The following is a 17,983-nucleotide window of genomic DNA, read 5'->3' on the forward strand; positions in this document are numbered from 1 at the left end:
TTATGTATTTCGTCTTATAGACAATCTGTAAGGCAGGATGGAAAGAGAATGACGCTAACTTTACATACTGCAACTCTCTCGAGACTTGAGAAAACATCTAAGATATACTATAAACGCTCAAGAAATGAACTAAAGTTGCAAAAGTCCTGACCAAGAACTGATCATTATAATTTTTAATTTGGTGAAAGCACGTTAATAATTACTTTGTTTGTCTTACTTCTAAACATTCCGTTAAATTGACTTATTTCCTCATCAAGGTAAGGATCAAGAGCCAGCGTTTGTCGACATTGATGAACCTAAAGCAAAGCAAACAATTGTTAGGATTGACTATCACACCGTATCTCACATGAATTTGTGATGCCTTTTGAGTTCTAATACTTAATGTAAGACTATTTATTGTTGTCACCATACATCAACAGCAAACTGGAATATTACTGATGAAGTGACTATCACATAATGAGCAGCCTAGAGCATCAGAAATGAAATTTTGATTGTTTTTGGATTTGCTGTTCACGAGCATCATTGTGTCAGCTTAACTAAATTTCGTGATCCTAGAGGTAAATGAAATCATACAACAGACTGTCTAAATACACAACATGGTATAAAACACAGCAAGTCAGACAACTAACTGCTCATATAAATGGTCAAGCCAGTAGAGTTCTTTTACCGTCAAAAGAAAGCTTAAGACGAACAATATACTAAAAGTTTGTTAAAAAATCAGGATGCTTAAATATCTGAACTAGTGTTCTAAACACAAAAAGAAATTTCAAAGATAAAGATTCGACACATGTGCATGGTCAGACCTTTTGTATTGTTCGCATAGATTCAGTTGATCATCAGACTCATGATGTAATAGTGAGCATCATGCCTAGCATCATGAGTTAAGAGGTGCATGCGTTAACTCACGCTGATCTCAAAACGTTGGAAGAAGCAAGAAAAATGTAGGGACTGGAGAGATTCGAGCTTTGTAACTCAGCAATCATATTCTGGGTCACATTTCGACTCTCTCACGTGACGAACGTCATCATGTCCTTGTGATCAACGGACGTTAGTACACCTGACTCAAATTCCCCAGTTTGTGTCTCACTCCTAGGGTATTGTTATTGTTGCCATGAACTTTACGCATAGTTTACATACAGAAACACCAGTGTGAAGGTCAGCTTGAATAAATAGCCGTCCACCCAGGTGCGTGAAGACGGTCTTACGTAATTACATAAACGACCAAAGCCCCACTAGACTCAAATTCCGTAGTTTGTGTCTCAGGGTATTGTTATTGTTGCCATGAACTTTACGCATATAGTTTACTTACAAAAGCACCAGGTCAAAAGGTCAGCTTGAATAAATAACGATGGCAAGCCGTCCACCCGGGTGCGTGAAGACAGTCTTACCAAAGCCCTTCGGGGTGCTACTTAGCTGATGCTGAATTTTCTCACACGCACACAGTGATGGTTCTAGATCCCATGGAAATGCTTCAAGAAGGAGCACTAGTTAATTGATGTACGTCTATTACAAATAGATGAGGTGTCCTTACACGCGTTTTGTGAGTTCAAATTCCACAGAGGTCATTGGGTGGAGCTAACTTCACTGTCCAGGTTTCAGGACGCTGGACATCATCCCTTCCACTAGCCGTGAGCTCCATAATGTAACAGACAGTTTCAACTAGGGTTCCTTCTAGCAAAGCCTGAAGTCGTTCATCTTCATGTACATATGCCAACAGATCTACTGGGGAAACCTACTATGTAGAGAGGAAGACAGTGGAGGACGTCAATGCAAATCAATTTAGGAATGCTAACATAACCTTGAATTTGCATTCCACTAACCTAACGACCCTAGAGTGTACAAAGCCGATCCAGTCAGTATATTGATATTGATAGTCTCACAACGCAGTTGCAATGGCCAACCAATACGAATCAGCTGCAGACAGCAGGCTCCAAGCTGTAGTGATTGCCAACCTGCAATCGAAGAGCAGCGCTAGGGCATTTGAAATAGTCAGGTCAAATCCAAGCGGATGGAATAGCAGAGTGGACACTGATACAAGAGATGAAGTTGACGGAAGAGATGCAGCAGATGGCGAAGATAAATCAGACGTCGACGATGATCAAGCTCACGATTGCAGCGAGGAGTCTGTCAAAAAGATATCAAGATACCTATTCAGTCTGGTCGACTCGTGGATAAGGATAGCAAGCAAGCTGCTAAAGCCAGAGGAATCTAGTACATCATTCGACAAAGCTAGCTCAGTTGACAAGTCTGGTGATCCTTCAGAAAAACTTGAAAAGATGAAGAAAAGTTGGCATATTAATTAAGAGTGCATGTAGTAAATTCCTTTTACTGATGTGTAACTATCTAGAAAAAGTTGTTTGTGAGCGCAAGTTGAAAGAACTATTTGCTGAGGCGCGTCCATCAACAAGGCGAAAACTCGAGGCCGTGCTCCAAGAGACAAACAGTTGTAAACAGACAGTACTTCATTTGTCGTTTCTACATCGCATGCCAAATGAGCTCATTCTTTTGATTGTCGACCTCATGAAATTGAAGGATATCAATACACAAGACGCAAATGAGCGCTATGCAATTGACTATCTGGTGAGTAACATTTAGTGCTTACAGGTATTAGATCTATTCTTGTCTATATAAACTGCTAGTCATATCCCACCAAACCTATAAGGTTTCTCTCTCTGTCTTCTACTGGGGTTTTGTCTTGTGCAATTACTTCCAGTTTGAGCATCAAATCGATTGCTTACAGATCGCACGTGAAGCCCCAGGCCAAGTTTGTGCATGACCTCTTGTTGATACTGTTACCACGGCAGCGATCACACTACATTAACATAACGTTTAGAGGTTACATTTCCATTCATCGGTCACACTATCCTAATCATGTACATGGCAATGCGGTGCTAATGTTGATGTAGGAAATGGGGCATGGGATTCTACGTTTCCATTGACATTTCTATTGTTTTTAAATTACTACGCATTTGGAAGGAATCTTTATGACAGTAGAGACAAGTAGTGCTAGTCTATATAGAAGTCGTTTGTGCTTCAATGTTTTGCTGTTATACTGTAACATCACACACTCTTCTGCTATCTGCATGGCTAGCAATGCACACTATATATGCTATTAAACTAGCTAAATTGCCCGTTCTCCGCACAGGCAGATTAGATTACAAGTAGTTAGTTAATTTATAGGAGAACTCTCACCAAAATCAACTATCTCTCAGATGAAAGCTGTCACTTCATGACACAACCCTTTGCAACCGTTTACTGCAGAAGTTAACCGTAACGAAGAAATAAAGCATTGAAATTACCTGCGTAGGCGTGTTTAGTACCCGTATGTGGCATACGCGTACCTCTGATTGTTGCTTAGCAAGGAAGACCGATATCTGTGCACGTTTCAAGGTAAGGATTGTGAGACATATGGTGTCAAGTTGTGATTTATTGACTAAAGCAAACTGGAACCCCAAAGTCGCAAGTATCGACTGTGGCAATACAACCTCAGAAGGAGGCCCTTCTTAGATTAGCTCATAGATCATGTCTCGCTGAATTTTGGGTGTGTTAGGAGCACTTGGTGAGGTTAAACCTAAAGTAGTTACTTCGAGAGAGTAAGACTTTGTGTACATACGGGGAGTCGTCTGAACAACTCGTTGCCGATTCTCTGCTTCTGTGGCTCTCTGGACCGTAGGTTTCCTGCAGGAAGATACCAGTTCTTGTGTCTTTCTTTTAACAAGTTTTAGTATTTGGTGAGGGTTCTCCTTTAACGTTGTATGCAAATTTATATTGTTGCATGAGTATCCCGTTCTGAGAATTTATCATTGAGTATAATAATAATCCCGTTTTTCTCACATTATTTACATGACGTAGTTCCCAGTATAGGGGCAACACAAACACTTACATAAACCCACTATAGTATATCTCATTCACATGCAGTTTTACTCCGTTCTGAAGAATTATCAGCCAGACAGAATTCCCATGAAGAATTTCGTCCAGAGTTATCCCGTTCAATGATACCCCGTTCTGAGATCTGAGGCCCCATCCTGAGATCTGAGTTCTGAGGCCCCATCCTGAGATCTGAGTTCTGAGGCCCCATCAGCTGTGGATGAGGGTGCACGTGGACTACGCTGGACCCTTGCTAGGATTTCGCACACACGAAGTGGATTGAAGTAGAACCTGTAGAATCAGCGACGACGAAAACTACGGTAGAAAAGTTAAGAAAATTTTTTTCAACTCATGGAATTCCTGAAACAATGGTATCAGACAACTCACCAGTCACGAGTTTACCGATTTTGTAAAATCGAATGGAATAGACCACATTAAAACAGCACCGTATCATCCGTCAAGTAATGGGCTGGCGGAAAGAACAGTAAGAGTATTGACGAAAGGACTGTCCCTAGCAAAACAAGGAACATTGACATACCGCTTGACACAAGTGTTGTTCAGCTACCGGAATACACCGCATTCCACGGGCAGGAATAGCGTCTGCGGAATTATTAATGGGTCGCAAATTACGGTCACGTTTAGATTTGTTACACCCCAACTTGGAGCAAACGATACACAAAAAACAATGGCAACAGAAACATTTCTACAAGGGTAACCGAAATAGTATGATAGACCTTTACAACGGAATGGGAGTCTACGTGCGCAATTACAACAGAGGTTGCCCTTAGGTAGCTGGTGTAGTTCAGTCCGAAACAGGCCCCCTATCATACACTATCAAACTGAATGATGGAAGGGTAGTCAAACGACATTTGGATCAGATTCGGAAAACCTTACAATCAGAAAGACATGAAAGAGAGGAACCAGAAGACCTACTAGTGGAACCAAATATGTACATCCACCGGATAAACCATGTTCAAGAGCAATGGTAACGGTATCGCCGGAAGAACCCGAAGAGTGGGATGTCACACCAGACTTACCAGAACAACAACAAGATGGAGTTGACAAACAAATAGAACAGGACGCGATGGTACCATCACCGGAGATTAGCACAGGACCAGAAGACTTAGAGACACACATGGAACCAACTAGAGCATCAAATCTAGGTGCCAACAAAGGAGTGACTCCAGTCCGCCGTTCCAGCAGAAGAAGAAAGGCACCAGACAGACTGAATTTTTAGTAGATTATATTATTGTGTTGTACTTTATACCTCTGAATTGTTAATATCAGTCACATAGTAGGGGGAGAATGATGTAGTATGTACATCCGGGAACTTGTATTGTGTTACAGTTCAGTCATTGGCCGGCATTTAGGACTAGCCAGTCATTCCTTGAAATAGATCGACTTGAGTTAACAGTAAGACCGGCTGAGTGCATGCTAAGGACGCAGTTACTTATAACTCGCAGCAATGTCCTTATCAACACTACAATCCTCTGTAAGACCACTGCAGAGAGTAGCGCAAGTAGACCGCGCATGGGTTGGGAGTTGCCACGAATGTCTCAAACACTTCTGTCTACAGAATCCAGAGCGTGCATGTAAGACATCGCGCCTTTGTTCCAAACAATGATGTTGCAGCGTCTTAGTAGTTCTGCAATTGCTGTACGCTTCCTAAAGGGGAAGTTTAACAAAAATGAACTTGTATGAGTCGATCTTACGAAGACAAATCGATTGGTGTAAGTACTCCTTTGTCTTCGCTTTCGTAGCCAAACGAGCGATGTTTCTGTAATGTGCAACACCCACGCCCTCACTCACCGCTTCTTGGTCGATTAAGCTCCTCCCACTGCAAACGAATCAATGCGGTTACGGGCGACAGCTACGGATATAGCGAGAATGCCGACTAGGGATGCGAAGATATTATGAGGATCTGCCTTCTTGCTGTCAGTGGTTCCTCTCTAGAATAAAATGGTATCGGTAGAGCTGCAGTTTGTGGCGTGAAGAACACCCTCTGTCCGTTTCAAGATGAACACGGAGGTGCTCAACGTTTTGATTTATATCATGTAATGGAATCTTAAAATCCGCCACGTTGCTTCATTTGTATATATATATATATATATATATATATATATATATATATATATATATATATATATATGCTGACGTAACGACCTGTTCTAGAGCAGTTGATCTCGTTCATTCGGGTCAAGGCCAAATATACTGTCGTGTCGCATACCTTGTTTATGTACTTGCACACGTTGTTGATGTCTGTGAGTGAGTTAATTGCAATACTCCACGTTGATGTGTGTGCGTTGAAAATTCGACCGAGGTAGCGATTATGTGGAACTCCACGTATTGTCAACTTCGATCTGTCTGCTATTAGTAATGAAACAAGTCCGCGCACTAGAATTCTTCCGTCTTCTGGTAAAACTGTAACAGTGCTTTTCTCAAAAAGGGCAGAAGAGGGGCAAAATGATAAGAGTTGATAAATGATTGTCATAACCCCACTTGCCCAATAATTGATGTTTAATACTGGCTCAATTATCTATTGATGTTTTTAATGTTGTGGGTAGATCACAAAGTGATGAATCTTTCCGTGCTTCGAAAGCTCCAGAGCAAACTGTATCTCATGCATACATCAATAACGGCGACCATTTTAGTTGAAGAGGCGCACAGGCCACTGATAAAGTATTATTAATTAAGTTTACTGCAAAAAATGTTAGGTCAATAGTTAGTGTCGTAATCTGTTGCAGTTCGACTGGCATTGGGACACGATTGATTTCAATTTGCTAGAAGAGCTACTTGACAGTATCAACTCTAAATGCCGAACCAAGAACGAAGAGTGCAAAGCAATCAAGGCGTCCCTTCTTCATCTCTGCCGTAGAACGGTTGACGGTGATCGATATTTACATCGCGTGAAAAACCAACTTTCTCCGAATTGTTTTCCCGAATGTTTGGAGGAAGCAGTCAAACGAGGATCTTGCGAGACAGTCAAAGTGAATACATTAATTATATATTTCTATCGTATTTTCTCATAGTAAAGTTTTCTTCAAAACTAGTTGCTTGTAAACATGGGTGCTGAGCTAAGAAAAGACGGCACAAGACCTCTCCTTCACGACGCTGCCAATTCCAAACACGACAGCTTAGAAAAAGTCAAATTTCTTGTGTCCAGGGGTGTTGATGTGTCTCAGACTAACGGTGCTGGATGCACGTTGCTGCATGTTGCTGCTGCAAGCAAGCCTCCTCAACTAAGATTGATCGAATTTTTACTAAGCAAAGATGTCTATATTGATCAAACAGACAGGAAAGGTGATACAGCGCTGCACAAGGTTGTTAAAAACTATGCAGAGAGGACAATTCCTTGGGAAGCAAGTGAAAAGGCTATGAAAGTTCTGCTAACAAAGAGTAGTTCAAATGTCGCCAACAAACAAGGATTCACACCTTTTAGACTTCTGGTAAGAATAATGTCAAGCAGCTGTTCAGACAATGCCGTTTCTGTGTCAAATACAATTTGTGGTAATTTTTCAGATGACATCAAGAATGGATGTGCCTTCTCAGTTACTCTTAAAATGGCTCTCTGTTGACAGACCATGCTTTGCTCCAGCTAATCAGAGAGAGTATGAAAAGTCGTCATTAGCAGAATTATGCAGAAGACGCAATGGTCACTCTCTTTTCAACGATTTGAGGCGATTCATTAGTGATCAGACTATCAAAGCATGCTATTTCTTTATGCTGAAGTCAGCTGTCGAAGACGGTTCAGCAGAAATGGTAAAGGTATAGTCACCAGTCCGAGGTTTCATGTTTAAATTTTGTCTTAATAAAGATGTGAGTTAGGTAATACTTGCAATCGACAAGAAGAGCCACAGTGAGAGCCTCGAGCTTCTTCGATGGAACTATTTGCTTAGGACTGCAGCTACATCCAAAGTTGAAGGTGCTACAAAACTTGAACATCTGCGTCAATGCTCTACAAGAGAGTTACCCAAAGATTTCCTGCACGCAGTTGCTCGGTCAGAAACATTTACAAATGACCTTTTGCGTGCTTGTACAAATAAACGCGAACTTGACATCGAATTGTACAAGTGGACAACTACGAATGGAAACACTGCACTTCATATTGCTGCCATGAGCAAACATCAGTGCAGTGAGATTCTTCTGCAAAGTTTGACGCCGAGAACACTAGAAGCCAAGGAAACTGTTACTAACATATATCAAGAAACTGCGTTTAGTCTTGTATTGAAAAACAACCATTTAGAAAAGGATCTCCGTAAGAATAAAGTAAGAATTCTACTACAGAATGGTTACCAACCGACTGTGGAGGACCTAAGCAATGGCTGTATGCATGACAATGCGGATGATTTCAAGCTACTATTCCTGTCTGGAGACATAATTGCCCATAGCAAAGACCCTCTAAGATTTCTTCTAGTTCTTGCACGTTATTGTCAAGAGCGCTCTAGTATAACGTCGTCCTCTCACCCGGATTCCACAATCGGCCAACTCGAAACAGATGACTTGCTTTGTAATGAACTAGAGTCTGGTGACAGTACAGCTCTACAACCTAATGGTCACGCAACATTAGAAGATACTATGACTACCGCTGAAACATGTAAGAAATGACAGCAGATTGTCAGTTTTGTAGCATTAAGTGTACAAATTACCTATTGCAGCATTGCAGGAAGATGGTTTAGCAAGTGCCGTATCATCTGAGAAACAACAGATATCAACTTGGACCTTTCTCATCAGCAAGTTGGAGATGGAGGCCATTTTGATAACTGCTGAGTTTGAAAAGTACAAACACATTATCAATAAGCTAATTAGTAGTGACGACATTGCTGATGCAGAAAGAGTTGGATGGACTAAAGTAAGAACTCAGCAGCAATTGATGTTGAGATTTCCAAACACTATACATACTTGTTTCCATGATTATAGTTTCTTGCTAGCAGCGACCTCAGTGAACTGGTATTGCGAAAGTTCCACGGAGAATTTAAAGATGTAGACAACAAGAGCGAACTCCAACAAAAACAAGAAAATTACAAATGGAAACCCGGAAGAGTGACTCAATCTACATGGTACCACCTTCCTACGCTTGTGTTTTTGTTCTTGCTACAGTCGCTTTGTCTGCCATATTTTTGGCTAAAATCTCTTGCTTGCTGCAGTAAGCAAAGTGACAATTCTACAAGCCAAAGAAAATGGTTGCTTCAAAGTCTTACAATTGCACCAGCAAGATATCCTATTGTAACGTTTTGCAGCGACATGATTGGGTATTTCATATTCCTTGCATTTGTGATCACTCGCATAGCTTACTACACTACCGAACCAAACCTCACGTGGATCGATTGGGTGATCCTGTTGTACATCACAGCAATGATTGCAGAAGAGATATACCAAATATCTAATGAAGAGACATCGTACTTGAACATCACTAATGTTATAGACATATCCATCATTCTCCTCTTTTGCTGCTTCTTCATCTTAAGAATAGTGGGATCTCCAGCAGACAATTTGCTGATGATGCGCATTTCAGAGCATGTGTTTGCTGTAGCAGCAGGAGTTTCTTTCCTGCGAGTTCTGCATTATTCTCAAGTGAGCCGTAAACTCGGGCCAATCCAAATTTCCTTTATAGAAATATCAGGAGAAGTTGTGTCATTCGTCGTCATTCTTGGAGTTATATTAGCTGCTTTCGCAATTGCACTCTCTGGATCCTACACTGCTGGGGCACATACGGTTGACTTCAAGGAAGGAAATGTTTCTGTACCAGACAATTTTAATGGGTAAGTAAACAGTCACAACTTATAATTCCAAATTGAATAAATTGTTGTTACAGGCTGTGGCCATCTTTTGGACTGATGTACTGGTCTTTGTATGGTAATATAGCACAATCTGATCTTGCAGACGAACAAGAAGCACTCTTGCTCGAGAGAAGAGTGGGAGAAATCATATTTGCGTTGTGGCTACTAGTGTCTGCTGTTGTTCTTCTCAACATGCTCATCGCTTTGATCGATGCTGCGTTTGACAGAGTAAAGACCGTAAGGAATTATTTTCTAAATGTGATTATTTCGTGTAATAAAAATTTACGTATTTCTAGGAAAATGGAGACCTCGTATGGAATCTTGCGGTTACAAATATCATTAGAAACATAAAGCACTCACCGAGCTTCCCTCTTCCCCTCAACCTTGTTTATCTCATTACGTTGTTTGCTATAGAATTTCCTGTGCACGTACTGACGCACTGTTGGCAAAAAGTAAATTCAATTATATTGTGAGTGAAGTAAACAGAATATTATATATTATTGTCGTATGTGCAGCGGAAGAAGCAAGACCAGAAGCGAAAGCCATTAGAGTTAGGTTCCACGTTTGAGTCCATGATGAGATCTTACGCACGCCGAAGAGGTAAGAGTAGAAGTGACCATACAAACAAAGACGAAAAAGATAAACTGCAAGAATCAGGCGACCCAAACGTACGAAAGTCAGACGAAATGCAATCAGAATTTCGTTTCCAAGGAGAGCTTTCTAAACTGATGAGAAGAGTTGAAATGTATCTTTGTCGTCTACAGAAGGCAGAAGAGGATGAGAAAAAGCAAAGTAGAACCGAAGAAGACAAATGTCACGCGAAGAGTAAAAGCGATGTTTTAGATAGTCCGTTCACTGATATAAATGGTGAAAAAAGGAGAGTTCGATGTGAAGGAGTGACCTATGATGCCGACCAATCTAGTGCGTCAAGAATTGGTGAAAAACATGGTATGGGAGGTTGTCAGTTTCTTGACAAACCGATGTCAAAGAAATTCAGATATTTTGAGGTGACCATTGTCGATTATGGTCGAATGGGTTGGATCGGTGTGGGACTTGCTCATCAGACTTACTCTCTAGATAGAATGCCTGGTTGGGATGACGACTCTGTAGCATATCACTGTGACGATGGCAATTTGTATCTAGAAAACGGGAAAGGAACAAGTCTGGCATGTCCAGCTCAAGAAGGAGATATAATAGGATGTGGGGTTAGATTAAACGCTACCACTCTAGACTTTGACTTGAAGCCTATAGTGTTCTTTACTCGCAATGGAGAAGAGATAGGAAGTAAAGAGATTTCAGGTGTTCCCAATGGTGGTTTCTTTCCCACGATAGGACTGGGCAGCGAAGGAGAGAAGGTTGTCGTGAACTTAGATGTCGAATGGAAGCCACGCAGTACAGGAGTAACACATCTAACTTACGTTAAAAATCCCAGATGGAAGCGAGATTGTATTGAATACAATGAGCGCAACCACGTAGTATCATACACATGTGGACAAGACGAATGCATAAAACGTGTTGGGGTCTTTCAAGATCTGAGTCGTCCTATGAAGGCAGAGTTCAATTACTTTGAAGTACAGTTGGTTTGCATGGGGCGCAAGAGGGCGATAGGAATTGGCATCGCAAGCGCGACATATCCATTGAATACAATGCCTGGACTCAAGAGTGGGTCAGCCGCATTCCATTGCGATAATGGAAACGTATTTATGGGTGTACCAGAAAAACAACCCTTAGTGTCCAAATCCTTACCAGCCTCTCGTCACGATGTCATTGGATGTGGCATAGAATATGTACCCGGAATCAGCGGAAAGGCTAACGTCTACTTTACACGTAATCACGACTCACTGATTGACAAATTTGAACTGGACATTCCGACTGGAGGCTTTTACCCAACCATTGGTATGATGAGTTATGGAGAAGAAGTAAAACTCAACTTTGACACGATACCGCCACCACAAACATTAAGCGTAAGAGGATGTGCCGTAAAGTACCGGTCTGCGCGTGTTTACGTCCACGAAGACATGATTAAGTTTGTAGGTCACCCGGGCAGTACCGGTGTGTACCAAGATGTCAGTCGCCAGATTAGTCGAGAATTCTCCTACTTTGAAGTGACACTGAAAGACTACGGACAGGAAGGTGCCGTCTCGATTGGACTAGCCACAAGAGAGCATAATCTTAGCTATAGACCCGGCAGTCTAAAATCTGTAGCATGGCATGTTGATGATAATCATCTATACAATGGAAATCAATCCACTAGAATACAATGCGCACCAGTAAATGAGCAAGATGTAATTGGCTGCGGAATCGACTTTGCAAAGACTCAAAAAGAGTACATAGCGAGTCGTCGCCACACCGGTAGTAGCGTTAACTATTCAAAGTTTGTTGTGTTTTTTACTCACAACAGACGACGTATCACTGACACGGTCGTACAAATTCGAGGGGGTCTGTTTCCAACGGTGAGCATGGAATCTCCCGGAGAAGTAGTGCAGATCGATACGTCACCAGTCGTCGGTGAATGGGATGTTACAGCAATCCGAAGCATAGCACAAGAGTTAGCTAATCATGAAAGAGTCAGAATCACCGGAGATCGGATTCACTTCGTCGACAACATGTGGAACGATGTGGGAGGTATACAGCTCAAGACGAACATGCGAGACCAAAAGTACTTTGAAGTTAAAATCTTGAGCAAAGGAGAGCAAAGCACAATAGGCATTGGAATGGCAAAGAAAGGCTATCGTCTCGATTGTCAGCCTGGCTGGCTTCAACACTCTATCGCTTTCCACTGTGATGACGGATATCTGCATTACAACGGTTTAAACGAAGAATTCTTTAACCCTCGCCATATCTCTGAAGACGATACTATCGGCTGTGGAATAGACAAGAAAGCCGAGAATACTAGAGGTTCGGTTACCGTCTATTTTACTCACAATGGCAAAGAGATTGGCCAAAGAAAACTGTTGGATAACAATGCAGACGACCTCTATCCTACAGTTGGCATGCACAGTTCGGGTGAAACAATCAAGATCATTTTAACAGCTCAGCGAGAGGATGATGAACAAGACACAGGATTTTCTCGATCAGAAAGAATCTCTACAAATAAGAACACACCAAAATTGATGTACAAAAATGACGATACACATCGTCCTGGTGTCGTACAACTGGTAAACAGAGTTACTAAAGCTTTACCGTACTTTGAAGTAACTATTGACAATCTTGGCCATGAAGGAGCCGTAGGAATAGGCTTAGCACCGAAAGACTATCGTCTTGACTGCATGCCCGGATGGCTTCCCGGTTCTGTTGGATATCACAGCGACGACGGGTGCTTGTTTGCAGGTACCGGATTTGGCCGAAGAGTCTACGAAACGGGGTCACCAGGAGTGACCCTCGGATGTGGTGTTGACTACAGCAGGAACAGGGAAAACGAGTGTGCCGTGTACTTTACTTACAACGGGCAACGTCAAGAACACGAATCGACGCTTGCATGTCCTAGAGAGGGATTGTTTCCAACAATTGGACTTCTCAAAGAGGGAGACGAAGTTACTTTTGCCAGGAGACAAGCTGGGAAACAGAAGGCTCTTCCAAGACGTGGTCAAAACAGAGTTGAGCCCGAAATACCATTAGCGTCACAACCAATAATCAGTCAATAAATGTTAAATGTTTCTGTGACAGTGTCTTTGTTTTCATGTTAATGACTGTAGCAGGTTTGCTAGCGAGAGCAGCACAGTTTCTGCTATATATTAGATCTGCATGCTCTTGTGGTATTATTATCGGTTCTAACCACATTGCTGTTAGTATCATGACTAAGAAGAAATACTTTCACGACAATTCTCAGCTTTGACGTCAACTAGATATTTTAGCATGTGTTATTGGTGTTTCCATATAGGCTAATGCTTAGATCGTTTGCTTGGTGACAATGTGCTATTTTCGTTGCTTAGGTTAACTTTTGTTGAAAATGTAGCAGATAAACAACCAAATCTGTCGGAGTATCAGCATCCAGCAAAGACAGGTCGATGCATAGAGACAACAAGTTTGCCGCAAAGTTGCGTATGCAGACGTTAAGGTTTGACCGATAAAGAATTCTACACCTGCATGTTATACCACACGAAATGTAATGGTACACACACACACACACACACACACACACACACACACACACACACACACACACACACACACACACACACACACACACACACACACACACACACACACACACAACCCCAATCTAGGCCTCACCATTCCTCCGCTTGAATTCGTAATTGTGATCCGGACATGGCTTGGCATTCCGATGTTTCCTCTTTCACCATCATCCGTTTTATGCTGTTGTGGCGCTAGAATTGATCCGTTTGGAAACCACATAATCAGCTGTCCTAGAGGTCCGCTTCGTGTTTATGTTGAAACGTCACAATGCTCTTTGTGAAGTAATATTCCAAGCTCTGCTTGTTGAAAACAAGAAGGTCAAAAAGGAACTGACCTGCTCAGGTTATGATTCCAGGAGACGTATATCATGCAGATTTCATAGATGGTCGACCTGGATATTTCGATGTTACAATCCGTAACTCTGCAGCTTTCCTCTATATTGAAAGCAGCGATCAGTCCTGGTGCAGCAGCAGAAGCAGCGGAATGCGAAAAAGATACCAGTACAGGCATGAAACCAATGTTACCACAGCAGGTGGTCTATTCTATCCACTGGTTTTTGAATCTCTGGGCTTCATATCATCTTTCACTCTGACGACTTTGAAAGAAATATGTTCAAAGACATCAGCAATCAGTAGGGTACCGTTTCCTCGAGCTTTAAAGAACATATTAGAACAGTTGTCTGTAAAACTATGGTGTTACAACGCCAAGATGTTACATGCACGTATGCAATTAGAAGTTTTAGATGTTGGTTGTTGGGATTTGGCTACTTGATTCGGGAGAGACGTTGGGAGGGATGTTGGGTACTTGGGTATTGCAAAATATAAATTATATATATATATATATATATATATATATATATATCGCAGCTCTAAAATAAGCTCGCTATCGTGAAATCATCGTCAGCTCCCCCTTCCAGCAGCAACTTATAAAAAAGTAAGAGATTAATGTCTAACAGCGGCGTAAACAGAAATTTGTTTCGATTTGTAACCTACAGTATATATCGAGACAAGGAGCGTGTCGTCAGTGAAGTCTAAATACGTTTTAAAGTTTGACTTTCCTTAGTGTTTAAACTTTTTAAATTTGGACCTGGTAAACAGCTTTCGCTAAACATGATTAAAAGTAATTTATTGCTTTAGGTTTTACGGTCACGTGACGGTGTCGCAAGTAGTATTTCTGGCGTCCAAATGATACCATCTATTCCTCCAAATATTTTTAATCCTCTTCGGGTGTGCTCACACCCCCCTACGTGGCTGTTCAGCCGTTCGAGTCTGCGAAAATATGGGGAGTGTCATGTGATATCATTTGTGACGCCAGATACACTACCAGAGCTCGTACAACCATCTAGGTCGCACACCTTACTGGGTATCCACGGCCTATTAGAAAATAACATCACAACATCTAGCAACAAAATCTGTGTGCAATGGCAGTTGTGACTGATTCGACGCGATAACTATGGCGGTATCTGGTCACCCGCTACCTCTCGTCAAATGTATTAACCGGGTAGTTTTACGTGGCTAGACGTAAAATGATTAATTGTACTATTCCCGCGAGCATTCTAGGGTATGAGCTATTTTATATCACGGGTGTATACCCAAATTGGAAACCGGGCTTCAAGTTTTCACCATCAACGATCTAGAGTTGAGTCGGAAGAACATTGTCGGTCCACACAGCCCTCTGAGTCTTGGTGATGTTGCTCTATGGCACTGCTGGTTGTCGATCTACGGTAAGAACATCGATATCGGTAAGACTATCACACAGTGAATGGCCAGAGAGGTTTCCAAGAGCAAAAGGAAATGTTTGGCAACATCGATTTGGCAACACTTTCGGCAACCACCTTGCCAATTTGTTTCCACCATCCAACCCTCTTCTACGTCGACTCCTCGCTAGCTCGAAGCCACCTACCATCCGCCCTACCGTCTAACCCACGTTTAAACCATCGGAGAACCACCATCCAACCTACCACACGAGGATCGGGATCTAGCGAGCATTCAAATTGTACATTCCTTCCCGGTAGATATGTAGAGAGATCGTTCGCGACCGTGTCCTACCACGTTACCAAACTTGTGTATGTCGCCAAGCAATCTTGTCCTGCGGTCAGGGAGAGTCGTTCGCGGTCGACCGCGCTACTGCGATAATAGAGATTGCCAAACTAAGTTTTTCTAGTCCTATATACAACGAAGTCGAGAAAAACCATTTGCTACCATGTCGTACTGCGGCGTATAGGTTGCCAACGAAAAAATAAGTAGACCTCGAAAAACCGGAGAACAGAAGGGCTTCGCTACTATTCCCGGCCACGGTGTACAGGTTGCTAACGAAAAATATGTAGACCTAGATATACCAGAGAACAGAACGGTGTCGCTACTATGTTGGACACACTAGATGCCGAACGCGTACTAGACGGAGAACGGGGTACTATACCCAAGGCTACACGAGATGGACAGAACACTGTAATCCAGAACACGTTCGCCGATATGGGTCGTCGTGCACTGAAGGGCATCGCCGAGTATTTGGTCGCGGAGAACGCGTACGAGAACGATCTCCTCACCAACATCTTCAATGTCGACTATCTCGACGGAAACCGGGAGCCGACCCATCTCCATCCTCACGTCAAGTTGCCGGTGCTCGTGGACGACCTATAGCCGTTTGGATACCTTAGTCTAGAGGATACCGTCGCGAGTCGAGGAAAGATCTCGTATACGACGGGCGAAGGCGACTATGGATAGAACATCGATATATATCGTGTGGGAGATACTTAGTGCTCTTCGACAACCTCTAGATCCCACACGACACATCGGGGTGCCCTTCCTACACACCTGCACTCAACGATGAGATGGGCGCCACAATACGAAGCACCATCGCGGAGATCGAGAGGGATATGACTGCGGCTGCTCGTAGTGCGTGGATAAAGCGGAACAAGAGCGAACCCTATGGCTTGTTCATGGCAAAGATCGAATTTCCAACGTATCGATGGTCGAACTCTAAGAAGCCTTGCCCCGGATACAACGGAGCCTACACAGCTTTTTCTATGGACTCTAAAGTATGGACTACACCCAGGATGATTTCTCTGGAGTTCTCGATCGCAAGGCCTTGGTAGAACACCTATGCAAAGTCTACATATTTCAAGTGAAAAATAAAGGCAACAACGGATGGGACTTCGACAACCAGACCATCTTCATCAACATTAATTCGGTAGAGAAACATGTATGCACGTGGCTAAATAGCTCGATCAATGGATACACAACTCGGACAAAGGTGTGCAACAAAATCGTTGCCCAATTGAAAAGGGGACATGCAGAAAAATTTGATGGCAAGCTGTGCGAGTATATGGACTGTCACAGCGACCACCTGTGCAAGACATTTCTCCATCCAGACGTCCAAGAGCGAGAATGAACACGTATCGAGGTGTCGCTCTACGCTTGTCGAAGTAGCAAGTTTTCCAAGACGACGGCCCAGGATGTTGTAGTGGAGTTTTTCAAACTCGTTTCGCAACCAGACCATCCGGAACTATTCGTGGTGTAGCCTTAGGAACAAAAGCTGAGAAACCTGTTTGGACAATTGGATCATTGTGTGGTTGTGGCCAATCGAGCAAGGGGCAAGATCCTCGTCGCATGGTACGCACAAGCATAGACCAAAAAGGCGGCAGGCATCCGCGTGGCACCCTCCAAGACGATCGTGGACGACAACAGCCTGAGAACGTGCGGTACAGTGGCCTGCCTGTGTTCTGGTTTAGCGGCTCTCCCGTCCTTCGAGTGGACGTCCTATCCTTTTACAAGAACAATGAAAGTAGAGGCACCATATAGAGTTGGGTTACTTCGATGCTACAGCAAAGCCCTCGACGCGAATACCATTCTGGCCTCGTCGAAGAAACCGACATGGTTATCTCTAGATGCGGTTGAGCCTAATTTGCTGCTACCGGAGACTAAGTAAGTGTCTTGGATTTATCGCAAGAAGAAGAACCACGTGATGGAAGTGGAGAAATCCATATTCGAGCTATCTCTCATTTTGACAGATAGACAGACCTCCACACTATCGAAAGCTGGACGGGAACGGAGACTCCAGGAACTCGACAACTCTCTGGTCGCCGCGCAATGGAGGTAAAAGACACAGCAGACACACGAACAAACCATACGAGACCGAGTCGAAGAGGAAAAACACAAACGCCTCGAGGAGGAAGCACTACAGTCCAACCTACGAGCCCGAGT

General features: G+C 42.8%; 1 protein-coding gene across 1 annotated transcript; it reads left to right on the top strand.

Annotated features, from left to right (window-relative positions):
• The first annotated feature begins 1,670 nt into the window (after positions 1 to 1,670).
• On the top strand, positions 1,671 to 13,609 carry LOC134193521 (uncharacterized). Its single transcript, XM_062662349.1, has 11 exons — positions 1,671 to 2,286; positions 2,348 to 2,580; positions 6,612 to 6,854; positions 6,918 to 7,313; positions 7,387 to 7,632; positions 7,693 to 8,461; positions 8,523 to 8,716; positions 8,785 to 9,626; positions 9,680 to 9,881; positions 9,941 to 10,096; positions 10,160 to 13,609. The coding sequence occupies exons 1-11, from the start codon at positions 1,893 to 1,895 to the stop codon at positions 13,286 to 13,288; spliced, it is 6,804 nt and encodes a 2,267-aa protein (XP_062518333.1). The 5' UTR covers positions 1,671 to 1,892; the 3' UTR covers positions 13,289 to 13,609.
• Positions 13,610 to 17,983: the final 4,374 nt, after the last annotated feature.

This window comes from Corticium candelabrum, chromosome 17, assembly GCF_963422355.1.
Source record: "Corticium candelabrum chromosome 17, ooCorCand1.1, whole genome shotgun sequence".
Taxonomy (NCBI): domain Eukaryota; kingdom Metazoa; phylum Porifera; class Homoscleromorpha; order Homosclerophorida; family Plakinidae; genus Corticium; species Corticium candelabrum.